A 19693-nucleotide genomic window follows, 5' to 3' on the forward strand; every position below is an offset into this window, starting at 1 on the left:
AAAAAAAAAAAAAAAAAAAAAAAAAAAAATTTTTGCTTTTTGCTCAATGGCGTTCATCTCGGTAAAAGCATAAAAATATCGATATTTATTTTAAGCCAATCATTATGCCAAACGGCCATTATGCCAAACGACTTTATGCCAAACGGCTTTATGTCAAACGACCTTATGCCAAACGACTTTATGCCAAAAGGAGGAACAATTATTTTAGCAATATAGTTTGTGCGGAGAAGACGATCGTGCCGGTCGCTCTGCTATGTAGTGCAATAGGCACGTAGAAAGCAGTTTTGTCTAGAGTAGTCAGTTGTAAATAAAACCGTCTTGGCAACAACACCTATGCTGTGCGTTTTCGTCTGCAATAAATAGTATTTTTGTGTTTATGTAAATAAAGGTGTTTTCGATATAAATTGCAAGTATCCGAAAGTTAATCTGCGATGGACCCCCTATTACCAGTAAAAAACGTCCACTTATTACCAGAAAAAAAAGGAATATTATGTTTGAAATAATACTAATGAAGGAATTTAAAAAAATAAAAAATGTCCTGTCAACAAGTCCAACGAATCCACGGCACGGGTCTCAACAAGAATCGTAAAGGGATCAATATGTATTAAAAGGAGCCTAGAGAAGTAACTTGAGCAATGAAACCATGTTGGTATATAATATTCGGCCAACAAAAAAAAAATTATTCCAACAAGCATCATAAATTCTTTCATCAAACCGAAATCAGTGATCTGTCTAACAATTTCTCATGCAAAATAGAAACAACTTGTTGAAATACATCACACTACATCTTCTTCCGGCAAAGTTCCCCTCTCGATGCACCCTCTGTTAGGGAAGGATCACGTTTCTTCGATATCATTCACCGGAGAGAGCAAGGCGAAATGGCAAATGCTTACACGCAATCAACATCACCATGAGGGCCAACGGAGCGAGTTCGAGTATGTAATAAATCAAAACCAAATGTCAGAAGTTGTTTTCGCGTTTGCCTTCAACTAGATGAAGAGGGAGCTTGCCAGGCACGTGCCACACCGCAAAAGACGATCAGACTTCTTACTGACGGAGACGTGTTGATGGAGCAATGAATGATAATGTGGGCCAAATTGGAATTTGCATCACTCGTCAACCGTGGATATGTACTAACGTTGGCAATTGCCAAACTCCTGGATTATCACGCTACCGAAACCGTTATCTGCTCGCTAGTATCGCAGAGGCTCTCATACATCATTGTCAGCTGGCAGGCCACCTAGAAGCAGAAGTGCTATTGCCACCGACCGAACAGATCTCAGATGGTGCAACTTTCCAACTCAATTAGGATTGATTAATCAAAGTCGGCTGCTCGCGAGCTGAGACCCAGTTAGATATTGGATGGATGGACTTTGTTGCAGCTGGTTCCATTGCACTTGGATCGGTTGGGCCCCGACGGCGAAGTAATCCATTACTAGCATCGTGCACGGTAGACAGCGTGACGGGGAGTTGGATAAATTGTGATGAAAAGTGAGCTTCTGAAATGAGTTAATCGATTTCGATGGAGCAATAGATTAGAAACATTGAAATGAAGATTTGCATTGGAATTGGATATGGTTGGATTGGATTGGATATTTCTGAGACTCTTCCGAAAATCCTGTTGGAATTCTTCCGGTTATCTTTGGACGAATCTTTCGGAAAACCTGATGGCATTCTTTCAAAAATCTTTCTGATGATCCTCTGAATACTCCCTACTAATTTTTTTTTCGGAGATTCTTTCATGAGTTTTCCGGAATTACTTCTGGATGCTTCTGGGCATTCCTCCTGGATTTTCAAGAAATCTCCATGTGATTATTCTATAGAGTATCTCCCTAGGATTCTTTCACAAATTATTCTGGAATACTCCTGGATTTCTTCCGGAAATCTTGCTGGAAGGTTCCATAATATCTTTCGAATATTCTTCCTGATTTGTTTTTCGGAAATTACTCCTGCTCTTCCATAAAATTTCTGAGATTCATTCGGAAATATCATATCATCCAGATATCATTCAAGGATGCTAACGGAATTTTCCTGGGATTCTACCGTGAATCGTTCTGGTATTCTTCTGGAAATTCCATTAGGATTCCTCACACAATAATTCTATGACTTTTCCGAATATCTTTGTGGATTTTTTCTGAAAATCCTTTGGGAATTTCTTTGGGATTGTAGAAGGATTTCCGGGAGAACCCTGGGATAATTTGCGAAAGTATCACAGAGAAATTTCTTATTGATTTCTAGAAGAATATTTTAAGGATTTCCGTAAACATCTGAAAGAGTCCCATGAGGATTTATGGAAAAATCACAAATGGATTTTTGGATAAAGTTTCATAGAGATTTATAGTGAATATTTCATATTTATAACCAAAAAATGTTATTTCGGAAGATAATCAGGAAATTCCCTGGGTTTTTGGAAGAATTCGATAATTCATCCGGAAGAAATCCATTAAATTTTCAGGAATAATTCTAGGGCGATGTCCGGAAGAATTTCAAACGGAATTTCCAGAGGTATTTCAGAGTAACTTTTGAGCATTTCCATTTGAATTCAAATGTCGGTTTACTTTTGTATATTTTGATTTGGATGAAATTTTGCACATGCATTCTTTATGCCCAAAAATGCCTTTTGCATCATCGGCTCGACATTTTGACTCTAGCCTTACTTTTGAGAAGGGCCTAAGAAAAAAATCCTTAATAATTTTCAAAAAATTATAACTTAGAAACGGTTTGTCCGATCAGTTTGGTGCCTTCCGCAAAGTTTTAGGTTATTGTTGGGACTATCTGGAAAAAAATATACACTGTAAAAAAAATGTTGTAATTTTTTATATATCGAAAATAAAGTTTAAAAATCAATTTTCTCAAAAATCGTATTTTTGATTTTTTTATTTTTTTATATGTTGAAGTAGACAAAAAATGAAGTCTTTTGCACAGTGGGTCAAGATGGAGAAATCATGGACAAAAAAGTTATGATTTTTTGAAAATAGGTGAGTTTTTGAAAATGGTCATAATAAACTTTTTAAATATTTTTCAACTCGATTTTATGAAAGTACGCAAAATTTACAGCAAAAAAGGCATACGGAAAAATCAGGCTAACTTTTACCGTTTTAAAGATACAGCGATTTTAATACAAAATTATGATATAATTTTCAATTTTCGGTCATTATAATATAACTTAGAAACGGTTTTCCGATCAGTTTGGAGTCTTCCGCAGTTTTAGGTTATTGTTGGGACTATCTGGAAAAAAAAAATACAGGTCGGACTCGATTATCCGGAGTGTCGATTTATTTTTCACTCCGGATAATTGAATTTTCCGGATAATCGAATCACTAAGAAAAATATTGAAATTTTTGATAAAAGAACTTTAATATTATCTTTTTTCGTTATTTTATTCATATGATGCGGTGGTGTAGCCAGAATTTTTTTTCTAGGAACAGTAGGGGCCTTTACAAGAAAAGCAAATTTTTGACCAGCATACACAAAAAACCACTTTTTCAAACCCCTCTTTTTTAAATACGTTCTAAACTTCAAAATCATTCATATTGTATATGACAATACCACATTATCTCAGATTTATGCATTAAAATTGAAAAACAAGAACATCAAAAAACAAATTCCGGATAATCGAGTCTAAAATTCCGGATAATCGAATCCCGGATAATCGAGTCCCCGGATAATCGAGTCTCCAGATAATCGAGTCCGACCTGTATAGACTGTAAAAAAAAAATGTTGTAATTTTTTATATATCGAAAATAAAGCTTAAAAATCAATTTTCTCAAAAATCGTATTTTTTTTTTTATATATGTTAAAGTAGACAAAAAATGAAGTCTTTTGCACAGTGGGTCAAGATGGAGAAATCATGGTCAAAAAAGTTATGATTTTTTAAAAAAAAGGTGAATTTGTTGAAAATGGTCATAATAAACTTTTCAAATGTTTCGGTAGCAATTAGCAAAATTTTCTCATAGACCTTTTTTGTTGAAAATTTTGCGTACTTTCATAAAATCGGGTCGAAAAGCATTCAAAAAGTTTATTTAGACCATATTGAAAAATCAACCTTTTTTTAAAAAATCATAACTTTTTTGTCCATGATTTCTCCATCTTGACCCACTGTGCAAAAGACTTCATTTTTTGTCTACTTTAACATATAAAAAAATAAAAATAAAATCAAAAATACGATTTTTGAGAAAATTGATTTTTAAGCTTTATTTTCGATACCTATATAAAAAATTACAACATTTTTTTTACAGTGTATATTTTTTTCCAGATAGTCCCAACAATAACCTAAAACTTTGCGGAAGACTCCAAACTGATCGGACAAACCGTTTCTAAGTTATATTATAATGACCGAAAATTGAAAATTATATCATAATTTTGTATTAAAATCGCTGTATCTTTAAAACGGTAAAAGTTAGCCTGATTTTTCCGTATGCCTTTTTTGTTGTAAATTTTGCGTACTTTCATAAAATCGAGTTGAAAAATATTAAAAAGTTTATTATGACCATTTTCAAAAAATCACCAATTTTCAAAATATCATAACTTTTTTGTCCATGATTTCTCCATCTTGACCCACTGTGCAAAAGACTTCATTTTTTGTCTACTTCAACATATAAAAAAATAAAAAAAATCAAAAATACGATTTTTGAGAAAATTGATTTTTAAGCTTTATTTTCGATATATAAAAAATAACAACATTTTTTTTACAATGTATATTTTTTCCAGATAGTCCCAACAATAACCTAAAACTTTGCGGAAGGCACCAAACTGATCGGACAAACCGTTTCTAAGTTATAATTTTTTGAAAATTATTAAGGATTTCTTTCTTAGGCCCTTCTCAAAAGTAAGGCTAGAGTCAAAATGGTGAGCCGATGATGCAAAAAGGCATTTTTGTGCAAAGTTTCATCCAAATCAAAAAATATAAAAATGAAATTTGGGAAAAAAGTCGTCATTTTCTGTGGAACCGCTCTTTTAAAAGAGTATTAGAAAGATTTCCTTAATAATCTTAGTGTTTTTTTTTAAGAGTCACAGATGGCTGTCCGGAAGATTTCTTAAGGGATTTTTATTTAAACTCAAGAGTGATTTTCTGAAGATTAACTAATAAATCAAAAATGTAAAGTAACTAATAAATAAAAAAAAAATCAAGAACATTTCCAAAAGAATCACAGGGAGATTGTATCAGAATATCAGAATTCCAAACGAATATTTGAAGTTTTCCCTGGAAGATTTCAGGAAAAACTTAAACAGGATTTCCAAACAACTTCTGAGGAGTTTTCGGAAAAATTTCTATGGAAATTATTCAAAAATATCTTCATAGCGATTTTGTTGTTTTTTTATTTCCATAAAAAACGAGTGTCAAATAAAACCCCAAGAGGTAGCTGGAAGAATTTCAACATTGATTTTTGGAAGTATTCCATAGGGGTTTCCGGAAGAATCCCAAGAATTTGAACGGAATAATCTGACAGTGAAAGAAATATCTATTTTTTCTTTTCTACTATAGTTTCAGACGGATTTCTGGAAGAATCCCATCGGAATAATCCTGAGAGAATCTAGGAGTTCCAGGGACATTCACTGAAGAATAACCGATGGATTTGTGAAAAAATGTCAGGTGGTTAAATGTAATAATTTTGGATGGATTTCCGGAAGAAATCCTGAGGGATTTTTGTAAGGAATCCCGAAAGATTTCTGGAAAAATCTTCAACAGATTATCTGTTGAAGAAGAATGTCAGATCTTTTTAAAGCATTGACTCCCTCTGGAAAGCAATCATAGAAGCATTTTCGGTATATCTACAGGTAAATTTTACGGAAGAAACCCGGAATATTTCCATAAAAATCCAAGAGGAATTTGCGGGATAATCCAAGAGGATGTCCCAGGAAGATTTTCGGAAGAATCACAGAGCGATCGGAGAGCTAACTGTAATAATTTCAGAAGGATTTCCGAAAGACACTGAGAGAACTTTTCGAGAGTTTTTTGGAAGAATCCGAGAAAGGTTATTCGGAAGAATCTTACAGGGATTCTTGGAAGATTCTCTGAAAGGTTTTCTGCAGTATTATAAAGAAACTGCAAGAGGAATTCCAGAAGCATTTCCGGAATAAGGAATAGCTCGAGAAAGGCTTATGACTGAACGACCAAGGGGTTACTTGATACATTTCACAAGGAATTCATTTAAAGGATACCATGAGGACTACCGGAAGAACATCAGAGCGATTTTTAGGATGATTTCAGATAAACTTACGGAATAATTGATGAGAGATTCCAGAAGGTAAGATTTTCCCAAAAATCTCTGAAAAATTTTCAGAATTTCTTAATGCAATTCAATTTAAGTGATTCAATTTATAACCTTGGATGATCTTCCGGAAGAATACCAGGATAAATGAAAGAAGAATAGAGAATTGTAATTAATGTATAAACTTTAGTTATTCGGCGACTTTTTTTTTTTAGTGTTAATTTTTTCCGTGTACGTGCTCGAGATATGAATCTGGTCATGGTGCAACATCAAATTACCAAAGCCATTTTGGTTAATATAACAACGCAGCTACTGTCTCTGCTGGAATTTGTTTCAGGAATTGTTCTTAGACTACCAAAGCAATTTCAAAGTTTATGCGTTTCCATAAATTTTACTTCGGGTTTCTCTGGGAATTCTCCCATGAATACTTTCAAAGTTCCCTTCAGATCTGCTCTCAGAAATTCGTCAAAAATTGTTGAAGAAATTCTTGCAGGGATTCCCAATGAAATTCCTGTGACAATCTCAAAGTACACCATTTGTTATGGATGAGACACTAACTTTCAAATTTCCGTCACTTCTCCTCGGTTCCAAAACTATTATAACTTCTCAAGTTGTTTTAATTGATAACATTTCTCAGCTCTCGCAAACATGGGAGGCTATATCCTTCTTTCCCCAACAGAGTTGCGTTGAAGTCACAGTTCGCTGCCTCTGATTTCTATTCCACCTTCCACACCACTTAAATACCATAAGGTCGGCGAAAGGTAACCATTTCGCTCCAAACTTTGCTCCGTCGTTTCTCAGAACAGAAGACACAAAAAAAACTCGAGTCACGCTACATACAACAAAGACGCGACCCGCATTTGCAACGCCGCGATGCAGCAATGTTTTCCGCTGTCCTTTGGCACGTTTACGTCGAGCAGACAAAAATTATCGTTCGGCTTTCGCAAGGGTTTAACATGCGAGGGCTGAGGAAATGTCAAAGGGATTATAGGAGGAACCCTGATAAAAATATTACCAAAATGCGGTAGATTTTATCGTAACAATCTGGTTTGGTTCGCGTTCTACGGGTGCGAAAAGATTTTCGTGTTCAATCTAGGATGGATAACCTACTGGTGAGCTCGTTTCATGCTTTTGATAACACATTTATACGTGACAATGTTACGTTTATGTAATTTTCATCCGAAATATGGATGATTCTTCTCTAGAAGTATCGGCCTTATTTCTGTTTTACATAATTGTTTTATACCTTCCTCTTTTTGTTATTGCTACAAACAACCTTTCAATAGTTCGACATTATGAATGTTGATGTACTTTCTTAATCTTCTACCAATATATTTTTACCCGAAACAAAAATTCAAAACTAGATTTAGGTAAGAGCATATTTTTTCTCCTTAACCATGGGTCGTATCACCAACTTAAGGATCTCCCAAATCTTTTTCCTCCCTCACTAATAATCGCTATTCCCGTGGTGATTGTGGAGAAGCAGAGGTATTCTCGATCGCTAGTAGCAGCAATCACTTGGCTTGGCCGGTGCTGTTTTTGATCAATAATATCAATCTACTAAAATGTGCGCTTCGAGAATAAGCGTAAAGTCCCATCCCTTATTCATTGCGATTGAATTTTTCTTATCGGGTTAGCTGTTCGTTGTCGGATTGGTAGGAGGGCGAACTTTAGAGCGGAACGCCGTGCCGCCGTAGGACCGTAAAGTTAAATTAATTAATTCGTTTATTTAAGCAGCTGTACGCCGGCAGAAGTGGCAGAAAAGTTAAATGTGTTGCATTTCTTAAGATGATGGGGGCGACGGGCAGAATGCTGCACCGCTTGACGGGTTGAGGGAAATGAAAGCGAAAGTTGTAATTGCTGCTGCAACTTCTTTCCGGAACACGGACTTCTTCTTGTGTTTGTTGAGCAGTTTAAAAGTGACGATGAGTGATGAGGGAAGATTGACTTCAATTTAACAAGCCGGTCAAGTTGACTTCGTGTTTCCGTGAGAGTAATGAACGTCGCTGTTTGATCACCCAATCTGGCAACACTGTTTCACAACTAAAAAACTCTTCAGTCAATCTTAATTTGCAGTTAATTTTGTGCTTGATTGATTACGGCTGCTGCAGAGCGCAAGAATTCTCTTTTGTCGTCTCAGCACAAGATTGTTTGGCACAAGTTGTGTTTAAATTGCTAGGATAATTAAACTTTTCCACGACGGCAGCGGCTCTTGACAGGGTTTTGCAGTTTCGTAAGCGTTTCTTAAGCGTTTTTTATTCGCTCCATTCCATTCAGAAATGAAGCCATCCATAAAAACGCCAACCAAAAGATAAAAGTAAAAGTATAACCTTGAAGCTGTTGTGCAGTGCAGTCCTAAAATCATCCTGTCTGTCTGCCTCCCGACCCGACCAGACGGAAGAAACAATATTGTAATAGAGTGTGTTTCTCTAATGTGATCTTATTTCATATTCCAAATTATTATTACAGAATGTGTTCCAATGACGTTTCAAAACAATAAATTATGTTACTGTTGCGGTTTAAAACAAATAGGGAAAGTGTACCAGTTATGGCCATAGTGGTTCCCTATTTGGCTATATGCAAAATTTGGATAACTTTTACATTTTCAATCTTTTTAAATGTTTTAACATCAAGATTTATCCTTTATTTTACTGCTAAAACACAAAAGTTTTTCAAAATATGAAGGCGTTCAAGATATCACGTATGGCAAAATGGGGAACCACTATGGCCATAACTGATACACCTACTCTAAACAAATGACGTGTCAAAAATATAACAAATGTTGTTATAAATTTAGTTAAAAACAAAGTCATCTTGTAACAAAACCACATATGTCAATTTGTGTTATGTTCAATAGCCTGGGACACGGTAATATGAAAAATTTAGATTCTCGCTCCAGTCCACTTTTTGGATTGCATTTAGGTCCCATATCAACTGTATAAAATTTAAGCTCGATCGGAGAAACTTTATTTTAGCGCCAGCCGTTCAAAGTTTGTATGGGATTTACTATGAGAAAACTTACTTTTGCAAAGAAAAATCGCCAGAGGTCGCTCGTTGACCTCTATAAAAATTCTGAACACAGATCTCGATAGGTATTTCTGCGATGAACAATATTGCCGAAGACCGCAAAGCAATCCGATGCTTGTGTAAAAAGTTATTAAGCACAGACTACTTGGAAATTTCGCCCGATTTTGTTATTATTGTTATTCGTCTACGTGTTAATCAACTTCGCCTTGTCAATAGGTTTTCATTGAATAACTTTTTTCACAAGTGTCGGATTGTTTCGCGGTCTTCGGCAGTATTCTTCATCGTAAAAATAGCTATCGAGGTCAGTGTTCAGAATTTTTATAGAGGTTAACGGGCGACCTCTGGCGATGTTTCTTTGCAAAAGTAAGTTTTCTCATAGTAAATCCCATACAAACTTTGAACGGCTGGCGCTAAAATATAGTTTCTCAGATCGAGCTGAAATTTTGCACAGTTGGTATGGGACCTAAATGCAATCCAAAAAGTGGACTGGAGCGAGAATCTAAATTTTGTCCCACACTAATGTTCAACTGTAGTTAATAGAAATGAGTAATAATGTTTTCATCCGATCGGGTTGCCTGCCTTCCTGACTACGGTCGTTCTATCTGTCTAGACTGCCGTCGTCCGTTTGTTGTTTCGCGGTCCGAATTTCGCAGCATAATATTTCGCCGAATTGCCGCAGCTCTTCATCCAACTATTTATTTAGTCATGCATGTGTTGCTGCTCTGTCCGTCTGTTTATCTACCAAACTTTGGGCCCGTCGACATTTTCATTTCGAGCCTCGATTCCCCGTTCCTAAGAACTATCCGAGCTAAAATCCGTGTTGTTTTTTCTTCTTTTTTTTTGCAGTGATTTACGCCCGACGTCGCTGGAGAAAAGCCAGGAGATTTGCCGACTGCGGATCTACGAGGTGTACGCCTGGGGTGTACCGCTGGTGATTGCCGGAGTGGCAGCGATTTTGGACAACCTGCCCGACACCGTCTATCTGAGGCCGAGATTCGGTGAACGGACTTGTTGGTTCTACGGTAAGTGTTTTTGAGGTACTCTGATTTAGGTACAGGATATAATAAAGGATTGACTTCATCCACTCAAATGAATGTAAACCGAATTTAGTACTATACCTTTCAATTTCACTAGAGTTTGTATTCTTTAACAGATACACGTAATTCGACCTCAACTGTAAGGCCGTATTCAGTGTCGTGTACTAGATTCTAGAACACGACACTGAAGACGGTTTTACAGTTGAGGTCGAAATACGGTTGCTTGAAGATTTGGGAGAATGATTTTCATTATAATTGACATCGTTTAAGCCCAGAATGAAAAATCTATGTAAAATGCAGCGTGAATCATGCACATTAAGGAAATGCATGATTTGTCGCATTTATATTAGCATATTTGTTAAGGTGGCTCAAAAACTCGTTTTTGCTCCACACCGCTCATTCCATTCTAAATTTGAATGAAAACTGAGACTGCACAAGCCCTTCGAAGTGTGTATGGGAATTACTATGGTAAAACAAGCAATTCATTCAATCAGTCATACTTTTTGCTCATGTGCTCTTGATAGTTAGAGCTATGCTGATACTGTTGAATACACTCGTCAGCTGCAACATTGCCGAAGACCGTTTTCAAATCGGATGGCTTAGTATATTGCTATCGAGTTTTGTATGAGTTGGGAATCTTTGGCTATGATGATCGAGCTGTTATGCAGGCATCACTGGATATATAAAGTAGAACATAGTACAGGCCCCTGACAACCATATATCGATACACAGTGTTCTTCGTAGCCAGGATTTCCCGGGCGATAAGTGAATATCGCCCACTGTCAGTTGTAAGAACTGTGAAAACAAGGACCATTGTTTTGTTTAATTGTTTGTTATGGTTTGATTATCAATTTTTGATATTGTTAAATCAGCTAATAATGTGCCAAAAAGTTGAAGCACATTCAACATTTCGATAGTTTTGGAAGGAGAGAAAACATTGAAAGGCATCCTGCAAGCCTCCAAGCAAGCAATCAGTTATTTTATTGCGACACTTGCTCGATTACGGATCATAAACATTAAACAAAACTTCGCATCCTGATTGCACTCCCGATTCAATTTACCCGAAAATGGGTAAACACATGGAGATGTTGACTACGCTAGAAGTCGTCCCGTGCCATGGGCCTGACATAGTAGCCATGATTCATAAGTGCTATCATCGGCTCCAAATGCTGCAATGTTGCCTGTTCAGTAGATAAATGAGCACTGTTAAAGAATTCCAATTGAATATAAATCAGTAACTAATACTCAGACGTCCAATTTGAATACGGTCTTCGGCAAAATTGTTGCTGACGAATGTATCTAGTATCAGTGTTGCTCTAACCCTCAAGAGCATGTGGGCAAACACTATGACCGATTAAATGAATTGCTCGCTTTCCCCATAATTAATTTCATACAAGCTTTGAAGGGCTTGTGCAGTCTCAGTTTTCATCCAAATAAGCTCAAATTTTTGTGACGACACTTACTATTTGATCTAAAATCGAATGAGCGGTGTGGTGCAAAAACTATTTATTAAACCACTCTAGTATTTATACTACAAGGAACTGTAATGTAAATGTAATGTAGTGTAAATTTGCGATAAATCTGGCATTCCTTTAATGTGCATGATTTTATGATAATTTTACATCAATTTTTTTTATTCTGTGTAGTTTTTTGTCTTCGCCATTGCCTGTGTTTCATCCAGGGTTGACCAGGTCCTACGTTGTGTTTTACTTGGTCCCGAAGGGGCAAACGAATAACGAACAAGCTACTTTCACGCTGATTTATTGTCCACCACCGAGAGGCAGTGCTCCTGGTTCAACGAATGTTATATGATTCTAACATGAAATCTGTATCAAATGAAGAAATATTGACATTGACAATCAAATTAGAAATCACGGTAAAGTCTCCATAAGCAAAAAAAAAAAAAATGGGAATCATAAAATATAAATTGTGATTGAATGTTGAGGCTCCCAAGCTTCCTTGGGTTTCCTGCGGATTCTTAACAACGTGTTCAATTATTAAATTGTTGAATTCCGGTGATAATTATGAAATAGGGTCCTTGAAAAAAAAAAACACGTAAGATTTTCATGCTCAAATAACAGCTAAATATTTTAAAATTGGTACATATCTGAACCTTGACACTTTTGATCATGTCTGACGTCCACTTAGTCGACAAATACGCCGGGATTTACTTTTTAACGCTGAGGTTATTCTTATGATGTATGTGACTTTTTTCTAATCTAAAAAAAACGAAAAAAATATTTTGTTTACATTTAAAAATTCAGTAGGAATGTTTTTTCTGGCCTAAACATAAGCGTTCGGTACTCAAATTGGGACAGGGCTCTAGCATTAGCTATTCTAAGTATTCCTGTAATATTCTCGTTATTCCGGTAGGATGTCGGAAATTTCTAGAATTAAAAACCAGCTCTAAAAATAAAGGTTGAGTTGAGGAAGGATTTGTCTGGGATCTTTAGAATTTTCTAGGGATATTTTTTTCGGAATCCCATAAAATTTTTTTCATGAGTCCAGTAAGATTGCTAAGTTTCTTAATAAAATCTTGTATTTCATTTGATTCGCAATACAACCTGAAGCACCATAAAAATTATGATTCGCACTGATATCCCCAAACTTCCCATTGGAATTCAATAGATATTCACTGACATTCAAAAGGTTTATACTAGAAATAAATATTTTCCAACGGATTTGGGAATCTCAAAGGTTTTTTATAAGAAGTGCAAAGCTTGACATCAAAATACCACACCACAATTAGCAGGAATTCCAACGAAATCCTATAATTTAAATTTTTACTGAGATATCGTTTCAAAGATACCCACAAAACTCGGAAAGAGATATAATCGCAATCTCTTACCCGAGTTTTTACTGGCTCTCTTATATTTCCGCAAGAATCCCAGAATAGCATCGAGAATACTAGAATTATCGTAACAAAATTCCTACAGGGATTCTAGAAATATAAAGGAAATCAAAGAATCCGGGATATCATAATTCTCACGGAAGTTGCAGACTATATTCATAAATACCTTAATTCTCATCGAGATTAATCATCGTTATTCCGAATTTCAAATGAAAGCCCCAAAATCCTACGGTAATCTTACAAGAATCTCAGTATCATTTGGAAATTGTAGCATTCCTAAGGAAATCTCGGAATACATTTCAAAATATCCAAATTTACACCGTTTTCCCATGATTTTTCCACAAATGTTAAATACTTCATCCAATTCCAAAATTTCAAAGCATGTGGGGCAACCTCTGAAGTAGCTTTGTGAATGCTGTTTTTGTAGCATGCTCTGAAAGTGCAAGTAGTCAAGTAAAGTGACACAAACATGTAGCACTTATTACAGAGAATATTGTAAAGTCAACATAACTGTGATTTGAAGTACCTAATGCAAATATCTACGATTGCATTGGTTATTCAATGTAAGTAGTTTTTTTTTTGCACATTGACTAAACTATTTAGCTTAAGTAAAATTATTATTCTATTAAAATTTTACCATTCTTTGAAAAATTACTTACAAGTTATTTTATTACTCAACGATGAAAAAATAAAGATTTCGTTCAGAAAACTATCATTTTTTTTTTTCAAAATATCATTGTTTTTCGTAATGAACTGGTGATCTTCATCTGATAAAAGCATTTGGACAAAATACTCGAGATATTTTTTTTTTGAATTCCGGGTTTTAAGTGAAGTGGATAACTTTGGGTGACTAACACAGTTAATGATAGATGCTTTGAATGGTCATGAAAAGAGAACCGACAAATATTTGGTTTTAAATAACTGAATAAGGAATTTGTGCTTATACTATACAGAAGAAACCTGAATGAATAAGCAGCATGAAAAGTCATAAACGCAAGGGGTTGATCAAAGTGTTGGAGGAATATGGTTCATCAGAAAAAAAAAAAATATATATATATATATATATATATATATATATATATATATATATATATATATATATATATATATATATATATATATATATATTGCCAATTGATTGTAGATGAAATGGCTAGTACTTTTTTTAATATTGATAGTTTGTAAAGGTGATTATAGAACGAAGCCAAACCTCAAATTTTCAAGAGCACAAGACTTGAGAACCAAACAGCGCTCCGCCTTGAAAATCTATCCCATTGGCCACCACCTGCAAGCAAGCAATTTGATTGGTTTTCAACGCGAACTGTTGTCAGATTCTCTCGTCTTGTGCAGTTGAAAATTCAAAGTTTGGCTTCGTTTTATAATCACTTGTAATTGTTTGTAGGGTCGATGTACTGGTATTCGTCATGTACCAGTGTCCGCCACCCAAGATTATATATTCCTTTACGACACAAATATGCAAAAATCGTTTAGCATTCGTAAAATCGCTTCAACATTATACGGAAATATTCTTAGAAACGTTCAGAAAATAATACAAAAAAAATATTTTCTTTAAAATGTTCGCTCTTGGCACCTATTTTAGACATGGTGTTCCTGAATTCATGCCCAACACTATCGATCGACCCCCAACACCATTCCTTCTCTCTTTTTCTGCTATCCACTTATGATACACGGAGAAATAAGATTCCCCAAAAAATAAGTTCTTCATACTCAAAATTGGGTAAACTGCATTTAGTTTTTACCCACGGTTGGGTTGTTTTGTCTCTCTCGCAACAACAATGTTGTCAAAAACAGAGAGAGATGCACCGCCGCATCGTCGAAGTTCAATGGAATAAGCCAAATTTGGGTTGTTTCGAGTTTACCTAACGTTAAGTTGTTTTTTCCCACTACGGAGACTTTGAGATTATAAACCAACAGGAGAAAGATCTTTCTCACGTCAACACCTATTTCATTCGATCGCCCAAACTGCAAATGTTTGCAAAGCAGAAATGAAATCATGTAGAAGCAAAGTTTAAGTATTGCAAAAAATCTACGCGCATCACCTTTTTATTTAAAGCTCATCCTGTAGCGCCGCGTACAACCAATCACCACTCATCAATCGTAGGGTCATAGGTTCGAATCCTAGTGGAATGACAAAAAGTCGAGTATCAAAAAACATGTTTGAATAGGAACAGCAGCGATACGAGACGAAGACAAAAGTAAAAGTATTGAGAGAAGAGAGAGAGAGAGTGGTACGAATAGTGGAAGGAGAGGAACGAGAGAAAGATATATTTTTGTTTTGCTTCAAGAGAGCGTTACGTTTTAGACGTTATCATTTTTGACTGCCGGATATGAAATTTCTGAAGGCTTAGAATGTAAGCAGCCGTATATCGGGCCAAAACCTGCATTTTGGTAGCATTTAAGGTGCATACACGGCTTGCTAGCATTAAATGACCTGCAGTAAAGGTATATACTGCTAAATAAATGCTTTTTACGTGCTTATTGGTTACCTGGGTACGGTATCCGGCCATTTGGCCGAACGCCGTTTGGCCGAATGCCGTTTGGCCGAACGCCATTTGGCCGAATGCCATTTGGCCGAACGGGTCACTTGGCCGAATGCCGTTGGGCCGAATAACGAACAAAAATATCTCTTTTTTTCAACACTGATGTGTAGCATTATCATAAGTGTGGCCCAATAATTGATCAACTAATTAATTTGTTGATCTTTATGATGAGGCGGGATATCATGTTTGTCGATATATAAGTGCTCCAAGAGCATAATCAATACGGTCCGTTCATTCCGGACGAAGTTGTGAGCTCGCGTCAAGACTCTAAGCTGTAGATTACCAACGGCGTGCTAGGGTTTGAAGTTTTTTTTTTTTATATTTTCATCAGAATTTTTTCCTTCTTTCAAACATAGGCTTTCCTTTCGATTTGTACTGGTTCCATTATTATTGGAAATAATTTAGCTTTTATTTTCAAAGGGAATTTTACCTCCTTTAAATCATCGGTAGTTCTTTGTAGTTAAAGTCGAGTCTAGTACACGACACTGAAGACGGCCTTACAGTTGAGGTCGAAATACGCGTATCTGTCAAAGGATACAAACTCTAGTGGAATTAAATGGTATAGTACTAAATTCGGTTTTTTCATCTACTGATATAACAGTTATTTGCGTTACACTTGCTTAAAATTTATAAGAGATTTTTTCTTCTTTTGATCATATGCTGTTCTTTCATATTTGAATAATTTTCATAGTTATTGGAATTCAGTCTAAGTAAAGAGTTTTACTAAAACATATAATCTTTAACACAAAGGATGATGTGATGTCATTCTCCACCAAAATAAATATTGCAAAGTGTTTACTGAACTCTGCACCGTTGATTGCGTATATCAGTAAACCGGACGAGTCGGAAAATACTTACATCAAATAAGCTCACTGTTTTGAATTAATTTACTAAGTACGATTAGAATGATTGAAGCAAACTGATGCTAAAGAAGGACGAATAAGTAAACCATTTTAGTAACTGTCAAAAGCTGACTGACTACAAATGCAATGCGAAAACCTATGCTGGCAGCTATTTCCGCTAGCAAAGAAGTGAAAAATTGCTTACATCTAGGATGTTCCTCTAAACTGTTCTTTGAAATTCAGCTTTGAACTTAATTACAAAATGCATGGTAATTGTATCTCACAATTTTTTTCAAATTCGGCCAAACGACATTCGGCCAAATGGCATTCGGCCAAACGGCATTCGGCCAAACGGCGTTCGGCCAAATGACCCGGAACCTTCCCGAAATTTTTAGGGTGATCCCTGATGAAATTGTAAATAAAGGAGTGAGCATGAGTAAACTTTGCATAAACTGTTCTAGTCCGTGGATCATTCCATTTGCTGAATTTCGATTAACCAAACAGTTTGTAAAGATGAATGGATTTATGCTAAGAGTCGAAGGTTTTGTAATGGAATTTTACTCGACCACCAGGGAAATATATTATAACCATGATACACCTTTTTGATTCATATTACGCACACTTGCGACCTCAGTAAAATATAACGCATCAAAAAGCATATAAAATAAATCATTCTGTAGGATTCCTCCACGCATTGAAAACACCTAACTTTCGAAAAAATGGGAGGAGATTATGTTACCGCAACTTAAATAACTTTGCATAAATATAAATGGGAATGTGTGCCCTTGTCATGCTCCTTATTCTGGACGCATCCTCTCCTCATTTTTGCGTTATATTCCGGATATTTCGTTTTGAATTCACAGCTCTCAAAATCATAATTAGAAGAGTGAAATAATTGATTGAAATTACCAAAGCGACGTCTAAGGTGGAGACTTTTGAACAGCAAAAATTGATACATTTCATGTGAAGTTTTCCCATACATAGTAGAGTCTCGGGAATTTTAATCAGAACGGTACAAATGGAAACATGATTAATTCCGCCGAAGAACACGTTAACTGGGAAGCATGTTTTATACCAATTGTTTCAACATTGCTTCACAGAAAACTTGTGAGTCATCACTCACATCGTCGGATGTATCATCATAACTGCTTAAAGTGTCCACTGACATCAGAAAACTTAAGTATCAGTAATTTCGACAGATTTTATCTAATAATCGCACCAGTTAACAGCTTCCCACCAAATCTCACCCAACTTTCACCACATTCCCAGCATCAAATCTGCTTCATGAAGCAAAAACTCATTCTCACTTACCGCCATCTGACCCAGAAACCCACTGACTCGTAAAACTGTCCTCCGAGCAACCCACTAACCGTTCCAATCTTCAAAGTCGCCAAATGAAAAAAGCGCAAATAGGTCGAGGTCAGGAAACAAGCAACCCCAAATTGCCATCGCCCAGCTTCCATCTTCGTCAACTCATCTCACGGTCTGCCTCAGCGTGTCTCGTAAGAAGCATTTCCCCTAATTTGGTTAGTTCCGCAAGAAGCGTGTAGACAAATATCCACCGTTGGGGCAGTTGACTTGGGTACGTAGCTGCTAACTACCTCTTCGTAGGAAAAAAAGGTTAATGAAGACACGTTATTTGACCAACACTTCTCCCATTGGTTGCGTTGCGGGTGACCGACGTCAAACAGTCTTAGATAAACTAAGAAGATTGAAGTAATCGCTTGATTTCTCCCTTGCGCAGTTTTCGTTTCGCCGTAATTCAGTTAATTTACTCCATGTGGTCGGGTTCTTTGGGTTTCGAGCGCATAATTAGTGTTCATTATTTTGGTTGATCAGGTCTGCTTGTTTGAACTGCCATCTTCAAAATCAATAGCAAGCTCAAAGCCAACAAGCCTTTCCAATTCTTCAAAATCAATATTATATCTGCACTTGTGAACGACTACTAATTTAATTACCTTTCCACTTCGATTGTTTACGCAGGTGATCTGGAGATACTGACCTACTTCTTCGGGCCGGTTGGAATTCTGCTGTGCATCAACTTGCTGCTGTTTGCCTCCACCGCCCGGCAGTTGACCTGTGGTCTTTGGAAACGGGACGATGTCAAGTCCACCACCGAACGGTAAGTTCGCTATGATAGAGAACAACATTGACGAATTGTAAATACGCGCAAGATGCACGTTTTTTGTTTTAGTTCAGTTTTTGAAGCACGTAGAAAAATAATAATTGCATCATACATTGTACACTATTAGTCCTATCCTAACCACACAAAAAATCCTAATCCAACATATTCCTAACCCGAATCTATCCTTATCAGCATCTATCCAAGCAAATCTACAATTTCGCAACATTTCTGAAGATGGAGAAATAAAAACCTTCAAAGTAGAGTACCCGAACAGAAAACATGGCGAATGACTTTCTAGCATAAGGGTATTAACATTTTAAATACCAGCTTACAACAGTATCTCTTCAGAATAAGAAGAAAAATACCCAAAAAAAAAAACAATTAATTTTTATGGATAACACTTGCTAAACAATAACCTAATGATTTTCCAAAACTGAGTGCATAACAAATAATTGTAAAATGTTTTCAAAAGCCCAATAAGAATATGTTGCAAATTTCATTTAAATTTCATTGGAATAAAAAAAGTCTTTTTTTGAATCGACTTCAAATTTTGAAAATCATGTTTGTTTTTTCAGTGTAGGCCACAAATGAGTGTTTTCAGAATTTTATTCAAAAATTTAGACAATTATCTACAAGTCATCCATAGAACACTTTTTTGTAGGTGTTGCCATTTTTCGATTACTATTTTCACAGTAGGGTGCGGCTTATTTTTCGAAAATTCTCAAAACCAAAATTTCGTGTGCTCTTCTGCATTCAAACCAAATAAAGAGGACAACTTCATATTTTGAGCCAAAAATATTAAGATTCAGAGGTGACGCCCCACACTTCCAAGATCCTGCTCCACTTGGTCAAACCACCTAGCTCGTCGCGCTCCCCTTCGTCTTGTACCGGCCGGATTTGAGGTGAACACCATTTTTGCGGGATTGTTGTCCGGCATTCTCACAACGTGTCCCGCCCATCGTACCGTTCCAGCTTTGGCGACCTTCTGGATACTGGGTTCACCGTAGAGTTGCGCAAGCTCGTGGTTCATCCTTCTCC

The 19693-nt window shown here is 36.1% G+C and overlaps 1 protein-coding gene across 6 annotated transcripts in view; it reads left to right on the plus strand.

The window, feature by feature from the left end:
* The window catches only part of LOC23687794 (probable G-protein coupled receptor Mth-like 1), a 427687-nt gene that overhangs the window by 389007 nt on the left and 18987 nt on the right, over positions 1 to 19693 (plus strand). For all 6 annotated transcript variants that reach the window (XM_011495351.2, XM_021848077.1, XM_021848076.1 and 3 more), the window contains exons 5-6: positions 10086 to 10261; positions 18514 to 18652. In XM_011495351.2, coding sequence (XP_011493653.2) covers positions 10086 to 10261; positions 18514 to 18652 — 315 coding nt within the window. The remainder of the gene's footprint in view (positions 1 to 10085; positions 10262 to 18513; positions 18653 to 19693) is intronic.

Source organism: Aedes aegypti, chromosome 2 (genome assembly GCF_002204515.2).
Source record: "Aedes aegypti strain LVP_AGWG chromosome 2, AaegL5.0 Primary Assembly, whole genome shotgun sequence".
In the NCBI taxonomy this organism is placed as follows: Eukaryota; Metazoa; Arthropoda; class Insecta; order Diptera; family Culicidae; genus Aedes; species Aedes aegypti.